Genomic DNA, 11,864 nt, shown 5'->3' with positions numbered 1-11,864 from the left:
CCCCCACTTTTAACAAGGAATAACATTTATTTCCATTTTTATACTCTTATCTAATCTGACTGCAAATTCTTGGAGGCAGGTAGTTTTCTTACCACCATGGTGGTGGCTGGTAGCTCTGCCTGTTAAAATCACTCTGCCTTTCCCATTATAAAATACTATTTTCAGTTGCTTAATCCTTGACAGTATTTTTATCACTTGGTCTCACATTTTCCTTTAAACATATTTTCGATGGGCTGAATTATCTTCTGGGATGGGGGGGCAAAGAAAGGAAAGAAGAAATTTTAGGCCAAATAGTCAAATCTCTTTCTCAAAAGAAGCTGGGGAAATGACAGTAGACAAAATAATAATGCATATTTTGGCAAGGGGTCTTTATTTTGAAACCATAATGCCATCGGTTTCTGGACTTCAGACTTCTCATTTTGGCCTCTTGGCTACTGTCACCTCTGGAAATCCACTCAAATTTGATGAAGTCATAAACCCTAAAAAACCTGCAGCTTGTTTTTACTAGATAAATTTCTCATCTATTCTGAGCTTGGATTTTTCCTGCAATGCCAAATCCAAACTGCTGTGCCGTTTAGTTGAGGGACTGACTGCTGCATATTGCCTTTGCCTGGCTGAACAGCAGCAGTGCACAGAAGGACCCTGAACTGAAGACAAAGGGGCTGTGGGGTTAGCAAGCTCCAAAGATCACGGCAGATGGGACGGCAGCCACGGGGCTGCAGGGCTGCTTGGTGATGAAGGAGGCCTGGGCTGGGACAGGGAGACAGACTGGGATGGACTGGTGGAGAAGGAAGGAAGAGGACTGGGAAGATGACTGCAATGACATGGCAACGAGAGGTTTGATAACAGGGGAGTGGGACTAGGTCCACACAGAATAACTCTGAGGTATGAAAGAGGTAACACTTGCACAGGGTATAGCTGGAGGGGACACAAGCATGGATGGCTGGAGGCATGGTCATAAGAATAAAGGCTCCTTCTGGTTCTGATGGGCACATCGACATTTCAAAGGTTCTCCACCTCCCAGCTAGGAGGAAATGGCTGTAGAGTCCTTGCTGGCAAAAATATCCCACTCTGACCACTGCAGCAAATGGCAATCTGCTATCTCCATGAGGGATGCTGCTAGCTGAAGACTGATGGGGATCTGTGTGGTGGAGTGAAGGGTCCTAAACATGCTCTGACCCGGACAATGCCTATGATAGCTTTCTCATCTTTCCTTTTTCCCGTTTGGAAAGTTGAGGAGATGTTATGAGTACACACAGACATGTGTACACATACTTTGTGTTGATAATCAAGCTGTTTAAAATGAAACTTTTGAAAAGGGGCTTCTCCAAATTTTTACTACTTTAGACGCCCAGTTGAGACCTGGAGAAACTATGGCTGGGTTGTTGGCTGCATGCTCTGAACATTGCAGGATCCGGAGAAGTCAGCAGTGGCTGTCCCAAGCAGGGCACCCAAATCTGTCTTAAATTAATTTCCACTTCTCCCTGCATCTCTGGGCATCAAGCTGCCGCTCCGGGGAGCGTGCACCATGCCCAGCCCTGGCAGCCAGGGTGTGCCCAGCCACCGAGGTCGCATCTGGGGAATTGTCACTTGGGTGCGTGCTGCCTCGCAGCCTCCCCAAAAGCCCTTTCAGGCTTGGGTCCTATCCCCCGGACGAGCACAACCCGAAGAATAAAAAAGCCCTGGTCGCTTCGGACCCTCTGAACCGCGGGGATCTCTGCGGGCTGGCAGGGAGCCGTGGGGCTTAGAGGAGGAGCGGGGGGCTGCTCCATTGGCAAACATGCACTTAGAAGGGCTTCTTTCCGGCGCTCCGGGGAGAGGAGATCCTCCGGCGGTTCACCGTGGGGAAATAAAAAAACTCCTCCGTTTGCTTCCCGAAACATCAGCGAGAAAAGCGCAAAGCCGGCGGGAGGGAGGGTTCACCTGGCGCTTTACCGCATGCGGAGCGGCAGCCCCGCGGCAACCTGCAGCAGCTCCCGGCTGTCCCTGGCCCCCTGCGAGCCCTGCCCTTTCCCCGGGCAGCCCCCAGACCCCATCCCACATCCCGCTGCCCCCGGCTTTTGCTGCCCCATCCAGCAAAGTGGGGTGCATGGGGCTCGGGGGGCCGCGGCTGCCTGCGTTTGTACGCGGTGGTGCAGGAGGAGGCGGAGGGGGACTGGGATGAGCCCCGCGGGGAGGGGAGGGGAGGGGAAGGGAGGGAAGGGGGGCGATCCGGAGTCCCCCGGGAGCCTCGGGGAGGGTTAATCGGCGGGGAGCTGCGGGTCTGGGAGGGGAAAGCGGAGGCCGGGCCGGGCAGGGGGGAGGATAAGAGGGGAAGGGAAGGAGCGGCGAGGCGAGGTCGCCCAGCGCCCGGCTCCGCGGCTGCGGCTCTGCCTTCCCGCGGCCCCCCGCCGGCGGCGGACAGCGGTGGGGTGGGGTGGGGTGAGAGGGTCCTCCCTTCCCTTCCCTCCCCGGCTTTTCCTCCCTCTTCCCCCGCCGAGGGGGGGAGAAGGGGCTGGCGAGGAAAGGAGGCGACCCCCGGGGCTAGGCGGCGGAGGGGGGCGAGGCTGGGGAGCATCTCCGAGCGCCGCCGGACACGGAGAAAGGGCGGAACTGCCGGCGCTCCGCCGTGCACCCCAAGCCAAACTTCAAGGGGTGCGGGCTAAAAAAAGAAAGAGAAAAAAAAAAAAAAAAAAAAGAGCGACTGAGAAGGGAGCAGAACCGGGGAGCGACGTCCCCGGGAGGGTGCCCCAGCCCCTGCCGCCGCCGCTCAGGATGTGGGTGCCGCTGCTGCTGCTGCTGCCGGAGCTGCTCCCCGCCGTGCCGGCCCAGAAGCTGTCCGCCCTCACGGTAAGGCCGCCCCGCCGCGGGGTGCCGGCCCCGGGGCGCACCTGAGGGCGGCGGGGGGCTGCTGCCCCCGGCCCGGCCCGCGGCGGGACCCCGGAGCCTCGCCTCGGGTCTCCGCAGAGCCCCCGGGCGAAGCTGGTGGCTGATGCCCGCGTTGCTGCTTTTGATTCCCTCCCCCCCCACCCCCCCCCCCACCCCCGGGGAATAACGCTGCAGCGAGGACCGCCTTGGGTCGAGAGATTTCTCTTTTTATTTTTGCTTCCAAAGCGGCGTGAGGCTCGGGCTATTCCGGGCTCCGCGGTGCTAAACATGGAGCTCTGCGCGGAGCTGGGCGAGCCAATTCATTAGGCTTGCTAAATAAGCCATAACCACTTCTCCAGCCAAGACCTGAGGTTTGCAGCTAATAGCTCGGTTCAGCCTTGTCGCAGAGCTCGCAGTGTTTGCAAAGCTATAATTAATGCAATCTGGAGAAATAAAAACATTTTCCTTAAATGTGTTTTTAAACAAGTGCTTGAGTAAACATAACGGGCAACGAGCACCCCTTTCAAGCTGTTTTTAAGTGTTTGGGTGAGGGCTGTGCCCCTCGGAGTTTATTAAGCTGAAGTTACAGGCAGTTGCAAAGTGACATAGACCCTATTTTTGTCTCGCTCTTTCAGAAAAATTATGTAAAATACTGAGCGCTCTTTTCTTTCTTTCTCTTTTCTTGTCTTTCCTTTGGTGGTGGTGGTTAGGGACAGCTCAAGGAGAAACGGTGGTGGGGGACGGCTGAGCTGTTCATACCTGAAATTCTTCAGGAGAAGTTTTGCCTTCTCATCTAGATTTTTTTTTTTTTTTTTTTTTTGAAATGATTTGTAGATTAGAAGCTGCTAATTGAAAACCTTAAAGGAATGAGTTTGCCCCATGAATTTTATAGCGTGTGACATTTGCAAGTGCAGGACAGATAAAGTCAAGTGATTTTTGATCTTTTGCTTTTTAAGAACCTTGTTTGAAGCACCCACAGACTGTCAGGTGATGTACTATTCAGTTAACAGGTTGGCATCGTAATTTAATTCCGAGTTCACTTTCACAAATATGTAAAAGGAATTTGCAAGAGATTACATGTTATATTCTTTCTTCAGTACGTACACAAATTCTGAATGTTAGCATGGAAGTAAACTAGAGATGCTAACAAAAATAATCCAAATGTAAAATAGGAGTGATTATGACTGCTATATCATCTTAAAATGATACAAGGATCAAATGATGCCAAAGCCTTTTAACAGATGCATATCAATCACTGCCGAACGTAACTGGTGTTTATGAATGGTTGCCTGCCTTTCTAAAACTGAGGGAATAAAAATCTGGCCAAGAGCACTTAGGAAAACCCTTTAAAAATTAAATGGCATAAACTCGTGTGGATGTATTTGACTTCAGCTAACGCTGGGAGATGTCTGAAGCCTCTCTGTTCTCTCACCCACCCAGAATGTGTATTGTTCATTTCTGCACCTTACAACAGTATGCATCTTTATGAGCTGTGATTAGAAAAGTAAATCCTGGTGGAATCCCCACCCTCTTCTACTGAAAGGGCAATGACACTGGAGGCTTTAAGCTTTCAGTCTCGTTAAACCCGAACGTTTTGGTAGAGGTGGCTGGATGTGTCACTGCTGGGCTGTGGTCAGCCCATGCTAGTTTTTCTGCAGTCTGTGCTCATTTTACAGAGATGGTGGCACATACGAGTACATTAGAAATCCTTACATAAAATGGATAATGAGCTGTCAGAGACCCATGGTAAGAAAACAATGCATACACACTCATGCACACATACTTTTTACTTCTTCCCACAAGACTAAACTCTGAGTTCTGGATGCATGAGGCAGGTTTATTTCTGCTATGAGTGTACTTCCCTATTTAAACAAAACAAAACCAACATCACTGTAACAGCAACAAATGCCATGACACTAAATCATTCTTTACTCCTGCAGTCATTTCGCTTATAGCAAAATGTACAGACTGCACAACCCCTTCTCACATGTACCTTTCCCAAATATTTGTGGATAATATCTGCACAATTATAACAACAAGAAAACCCCACCACCACAACCACCACCACCAAAAAAATCTCAGGCTGTGAAACACCAAGGAAATGTATGACTTATTTTTCACCTGCTCTGCTCTTGTGTTATGACAGAAAACTACCATTTTTTTTTTTCCTACACATCAGATGAAGTTTTTCCTTTAATTTGTGCTTGGAAGAATAACAAAGACAGACTGATGTTTTTAAAAATAACCAGAAGCCATGGGGACAGAACATATCTTACCATGGACCTGAGTTTCATGAAAACTGCAGGATGATCACAGGGGAGAGTGTGCAGATCCCTGATGGTATCACACTGTCAGTGGGACATGCAGCTTGCCAGGTGGTGGTAATAATAGCATGAACATAGGCTCCTTAACCACAGTGGTAAATCTGCCATAAGGTGAACCTTAGCAATGTTGTGATAGTAAAATTCAGTATGGGCAGCAAGGGGGGCACCAGCTGTTTTTAATGTTTCTGAACAAATTTCTGGGCTGTTTTAACTTGACATCCTTGCTAGCTCCAGAAGTGGAGCAAGTATTACTTTCGGACAAGACTTTCAGCAGTGTATAGAGCTGTATCCTTGTCTAATTAGGAATAACATTTTTACATTCAATTTCCCTCAGGCAGAAAAACCCACAATCACCTCTGAATATGTGTTTTTCAGATGTTGAAAGCTTTGCAATAGTCCAACAGCAAGAAATTACAGAGTTTTCACAAAACTTAAGAATTCCAACAGATTTCTGATTGCTTAATGGTCAAATGTGACTGCAGGTCCACAGAGACTGATGAGCAGATGGCTTCCTACAACCTTGGTAATAACCATCAGATCAGTATCTGGCATCCAAGTAGTCAGCACGTAGCTGAAATGCACCGGGTGGTCTAGTGTCCTCAGGTTCTCACAGCTACATCTAAAATGAGTTGTAACTTGTGTTGTAACTTTTTCCTCTTTGTCCAAAATGTGGACCCAGCCAGAACAGTCCCCATCTGTATGCCAGGGCAGAGGAGAAACATGAGGGATCAGCTGTTGCACACCTGGATCTTTATTGAGAAGTCAGGATGTGCACCAGGGTCCAAGAGTTTTGAAGTTTTTGTGGGTTCACTAACTTAGATGTAGCCCAAATCTACTTTGAATTTGTAGCAATCTTGGCCTCTTGTGGTCAAAATATACTCTTTGCTAAAGTTGCTCCTGGACGTTTGTCTCCTGAGTAGAAGCATATTGGAATAATAGGGAAAGTGAGGGGAAACATGATATTCCAATTCTGTATTACTAACTGAGCCACAGGGATGGATGGGGGAGGACACCATTATTCTGTATTATATTTACTGTTATTTCAAATAAACAAACATTGGCAACAGAACAGTGGCTTTCATTTTGGAAAGGTAGGCTGAAAGCTGTCTCATAAGAAACAGTGAGATCTGGAGGGACTGTAGCCAATTTGGCTGCTCCTGGTTTTTCCTCCCCTTGTGTCAAATACTAATGTAAAACATTCTTACTTTCCACAAAATATCTTAAGTAACCTTGTCCTTTTACCTTGTTTATGGAAAGTCAGGTAATAATCTGCAATTCCTGTAGCACATTGTTGGAACGCTTTCACAATGCTGTGTTTTTATTCTGCTCTGCAATATGCAACCGTGCTTTCTGGACGTATGAAACTGGTGAGAACAGAGCCTTACCGGCATATTATCTTAGGGGAACAGTCAGATCTTGAGGTTATAGGTACTTTTGTTTTGAAACACAGTGTTTTGAAGAAAGCTCAGTCTGTTCCTAGATTAAGTAAGTTTAAGATCACGGCACTTATCACCACACTTACTTTGGCATTGTTACGCTGTATTTTTGGAACCATCAGCCTAGCTTTTATCTCAGTTGCAGTGTTGTGTGTGTGCATGTGCTTGTACAAACAGTAGGACACAAGTGTTTCTTATTTTAAAATCTTGATGACTTGTAACATACCACAAACTATTTAATTTTATGCTTTCAAAGCCTTGCTGAACCATGTGTCCTTCTGAATATAATATTGATCTTAGATCTTACAAAGGAAGAAAGTTTGCTTGAAATCGCTTCTTGAAATGAACACCTCTGCCTGTTAAAAGTTCCTTTCATCAGAAGCTGAATATTTCAGGGAACAATTGTTTTCTTTTTCTCCCTTGGCACATGCTTTGTGAGTATTCAATAGCATTTAATGCCCTGGATAGCTTCCACAACACTCACCAGTGTAAGATGGACCACTAAGGTAGTTCAGTAAATGGAAGCTAAACACAATCAAAGTTTTCCAAGTTAAGGACCCATTTGGATGGCGCCTGCAAACCCAAACATTTGGAAAAGTTACTCTAATTGTGATTCAAAAACCAAGACCATAAATAAAACTGTAAGTGGCTCCAGATCCTAATAGCATTGTTACTGCAAATGGGCATTGGTACAACCAAGGGTACATCAGCACTGAAAATAAAACGCTTTCAACAATGCTTCCTACCAATAACCTCTCTCTCAAGACACTTCTCATTAAAGAAACAAAAACAAAACCTGTGAGGGTTATTATTGAAAGAGCCAGCAAAACTTTTGATCAGAAGTTAAAAGTCATATTTCTGCATGCAGCCAACATTCACCATACCTTATTATGTGAAATACATAATGGAGATGGCAGGTCGACTGCACACCCTTAAGACTTTAAAGCTAAAACTGAAGAGTAGAAGTGATTATGGGTAGGGAAGGAAGAGCACGACAGAGGAAACTGAGGTAAATCATGCATACTTAGGCCAGTTGTGATGTTTTCGTTCTTCCCCTGTTGCCCTCTGAATACATTGAAGAATGGCCATGACTATTCCTTGAGAGCCGGCAAACCCCAGGGTTTGGTTCATTCTGAGAAGCCTCCAAAGTTTTAGCTGCTATCCAAAACCTATCTGAACCGTGTTGGTTTGGAAATCAGGCTACAAGTCTTTTCAAGATCTGGCTTGCTCAGGACTTTGCTAGTGTTTCCACTTCTTCAGCCAGACCAGACTTACCACAGGCACAGCCATTTTCACGGTATTTTGGTACTTCCATTTCCTGTCGGGCCTGAGACCGGGAAGGGCAGAGGCGCCTGAAAATTAAAAACTGAGTAAGAAAGAGTTGAGATCAAAAATCTATTTTTGAACGGCAAATGCAGGTTTGAGTTTGGTTCAGGAGTGGCGTTTTTATCTGAACAAATTCCTACGACCTTGGGGAAGCTGCGGGGTTACATTTCGCAAAGGACTCAGACATTTCCAAATGTTTGTTTTTGTTAGGATCAAACCCCAAATGTTTCTAAATTTTCTGCGAAGGAAATGCTTCAGGTTGATTCATTGTTATGTTTGGAGGTAGATTTTTATAAAGTTCAGATACCAGGTTTCCAATGAAGGCCATTTGACAGTGCAAAGCTGGAATGCTTTCTTCAGAAAGAATGCCAGAATTGTTTTTGACTATACAAATACCGCCCTTCCCTCCTCTTCCTCTCTACTGTATTCTACAATCAAATTCTGATGATGCCAGTCATTCTGATCTCAACAGCCCTGTGCACTCTCCCAGGACATGCTTCTGTTGACATTTCTGTACCAAATTCTGGGTATTAATCTATACTCACTGCCTTCATTTTTATCTACTGTGGTAGATAAGATACTTTCCAGTGAAATTCCAGCTGGGAGCCTGAAAAGAGGAAATTCATCAGGAAAAAAAATGCAATTTACAGTATGCTGATGTTACACAGAATAATTGGTACCAAAGGAAAAAGAAAGATAACTTAAGACACAGCAAAATATTGGCCATAAGCAATACTTGGTAATTGTCTTCAGGAAAATAATGTTGACTGAGCAGACAAGATCTGGTACAACATAAATGACTGCATTTTTTTCCCTGCATTTTTTGATTTTTGTCTAGTTGCCTTATCTACACAGGTCTGAATTGAAGCCATTGATGTAGTGCAGTGGTGTGCATAGGATGCAAAAATTAAAACTTTGGTTACAGGGAGGTGAAAACTGCCCAAAAGTATATTGACTGGGATTTCAATTGGTGTGGGAACACTCGGTAGCAGACGGTTTCTTAATATGACTGTACCAAATTATGAATGTTCTTCAAAAAAGTAACATTAACACAGCATCATTCCTTAACATGGACCAAGGGAAATAAGTTTATGTGGAGTTAGTCTTGCGAACTGAAGTTTTAGCTGGTCTTGGCAAAAGAAATTGCTGTGATGAGTTAGTAACTGCCCTTCAGTGAATTTTTTCCCCATTCTAATTTATTAGTTTTCAGAAATGACCAGTAAGCATTTCATCAGCTGCTGAAAATCCAGGCTAATAGAGAATATATCCTAGACTTTTTGTCAGGATGGAGAGAGAAAACATTTCCTGAAGGAGATCCAGTCCAGCTCTCTCCCTGGCTTTCTCAGTGTGTTGCTAGAAAACTCGCTCAAGAATGTTTACCTCATACCTATCCAAAACCTAGCTTTTTTTTTTTTTTTTTCCATCATTTACTTCAGGTTGCCTATTCTGTCATCTTCTGAGGCACCAAGTAACACTTTTGTGTTACCTTAAATTTGTTCTGAGGATGTAATAGTATACTTTCCTGACTTTTAGGTGTTCATTTTCAAACTGTATACAAATTAGCTGTCATACATGTGCTATAAATCTTCAACTCTCTATCCTAGAGCACCTAAAGATTACTTACATGAAAACAAAGAAAAAAAAATCCATTGCTCTGGAATGCGCTTTCTTTATTTATGCCATGGCTGCATGTTGTATTTTCCAGATTTTAGGGATACAATTGCTACTATAAATTGTTCACATTTGGGGTAAGATTTCTCGTATGTTTGTCACTACTCTGACCTTTGTTCGGTATTCAAGTAAGATACTGTGAGTGAATAAGCAGCATAAGTCGTCAGGAGAGGTCAGTACATTTTTCAAAATGAAAGTAATGGCAAATATAAAGTCATTTTAATGATAAGCAGGATGGACTCACTGTAATCCACACAGCAAGCTGTGGGGTGGAGAAAACCTGCAGATTGTGGGCATGTGTGGATGTCAGGGAGGGAAGGCAATGACTCAGTTTCATTATCTTTCTCCTGCTCTTATCCTGAGTAAAATGGAGGAGTAATGGAGTTTAGTCTGAGTAAAAGAGTCTGCCACCGAGTCTCATTGGTGGTTTGAAGGAGTGGGAGAAGGGAGGGTGAAATTCTGGTGGATATACAAGCTATTTAATATATTTTAACCATAATATGACCATGTGAACAGAAACACTGTTAAACCAGGCCAGCTCTTCTAAAGTATCTGAGAGCAGAAAGTTTGTGATCTGCCTGGGATCTAGATCATGTGATCTAGAGAATGGATTCCCAAACCTTTTTCTTTGCCAGGTGCTGCTATTTTTAATGGCAGCAGGTAGTGCCACTGGTAGTGGCATCTTTCTGTTGGTGGTAGAGTTAGGGTCAGGGACCCCTTTTGGAGAATACAGAGGGGGAATACGGAGGTGGCAGCATACCAGAAAGGTGGTGCTGTTAAAATGAGAGAATCGCCTTTCGATGAGCTGATAGGTGCATGAAATGCTGGCTGCAGTGTACTTGCCTTGCTCCTGACTTTGTACAGGCATCCAAACACACTGAATTCCTATTTGGAACCAGGAGGTGGACCAAGCACTCTTAAAAGGAGAGTTACCATCAGAGGCAGGCAGGCGTTGTAAGGACATGAGGAATATGGCTTCCACAGTGGCTCTGGCTCAGTTGTCCAAGTTAGTGCATTTGTCCTCATGGCCATCTACTTAGGTGAAGAATTACTCAATGTATTTAATCGCATTGTTTTTATTAGTTCGCATTCCCTTTAGCATCCACAGTAATGGATAAGTGAGGGCTCTGCAAAGTTGTATTTGTCAAATACTGCTGTCACTGTGTGCCACTTTTTTATATCAATAGTACTGTGTAGCACTGTTCAAGGCCAGAGAGTAGCTGTCCTGTGGACTAATGTTCCTGTTAGAGTGAAAAAGCACTGTGACATATGTTGCTTTTTAAAGTCATTTCTATCAGATAAATGAAATAAATAAGTGAAACCTGGTACCAAGTACACTACCTTGTAGCAGTGGATAGCACAAGTTCTAAAGGTACCCTTTTCCCCACAAGAGGGAATGAAAAAGGTATGAAAAAGACCACCATCAAAGAAACTACAGAAGACTCTGCTTGAACTTATGTTTGTTTAGTGAATTGTCTCAGGTCTGTTGAATGGATGACTTTTTGGAAGTAGACATCAAATACTTAAGAAACTTAAGATAAAAACCAGAGGGTGGTTCTATACACATCTTTCTCATGTCCACTCCATTGCAGATACAGCCCGGTGGCATCCCTTTTACAGTATCGTCAGGGGCAGAGCGCTCACCTGTCTTCTTCTATGACACTTTCGGGATCCACCACAGGAGGGAGTGAAAGAGCAGCAGGGCCTGCTCCGGCACTTCTGGGAGGGGCTGACGGTAGTAGGAACCCTTATTTCTCCAGCCAGTTGCCTAAGTTAGGAAGGGGGGTTAAAATATGGAGAACTTAATTTTTGCAGCAATTCTTACTCTGCTGCCCATCAGGCAGGCCATCAAATGACAAAAACCTCAACAAAAAACATTAAAAAGTAGAATTCAGGTCTTGGTGGCTTGCCTTCCCATGCCATTAGTTACTCATTAGCATTGGTGGGAGCTTGAAGTAGGCTGGTGTGAACAAGTGGGGAAACATGCCTATATGTTGCCCTTTACTGTGGGACTCCAGAAGGATTTCAGCCTGTGGAAAACATATGTCCTGTTCATTTCATTACATGTATCCATATGATTTCTTCTTGCAGCATTTAGTTACAGGAATTCTGGTGAGCAAGATAAAATAAAGTGGACAACTTATTTTCCACACTGTATTTAATAGGATTATGTTTCAGAGTGCATGCTCCTGGGAAGGCAGTTTTCAGGCATGTCAAATTTTTGATGGATTTCAGCCTGAGTGGATTCAGTTGCAAATCT

The 11,864-nt window shown here is 44.8% G+C and overlaps 1 protein-coding gene across 7 annotated transcripts in view; it reads left to right on the top strand.

Moving 5' to 3' along the window:
- Positions 1-2,277: 2,277 nt before the first annotated feature.
- The window catches only part of SMOC2 (SPARC related modular calcium binding 2), a 146,493-nt gene continuing 136,906 nt past the window's right edge, over positions 2,278-11,864 (top strand). For 2 of the 7 annotated variants that reach the window (XM_066994084.1, XM_066994083.1), the window contains exon 1: positions 2,278-2,829. In XM_066994084.1, the coding sequence (XP_066850185.1) occupies positions 2,755-2,829 (75 nt within the window). In that variant the 5' untranslated portion in view covers positions 2,278-2,754. The remainder of the gene's footprint in view (positions 2,830-11,864) is intronic. The other 5 variants (XM_066994082.1, XM_066994087.1, XM_066994086.1 and 2 more) reach the window with 5 other exon arrangements.

The sequence above is a fragment of the Anser cygnoides genome, chromosome 3 (assembly GCF_040182565.1).
Source record: "Anser cygnoides isolate HZ-2024a breed goose chromosome 3, Taihu_goose_T2T_genome, whole genome shotgun sequence".
NCBI lineage: Eukaryota > Metazoa > Chordata > Aves > Anseriformes > Anatidae > Anser > Anser cygnoides.
The sequence above is the reverse complement of the archived record's forward strand: the minus strand, read 5'-3'. Positions and strand labels throughout refer to the sequence as shown.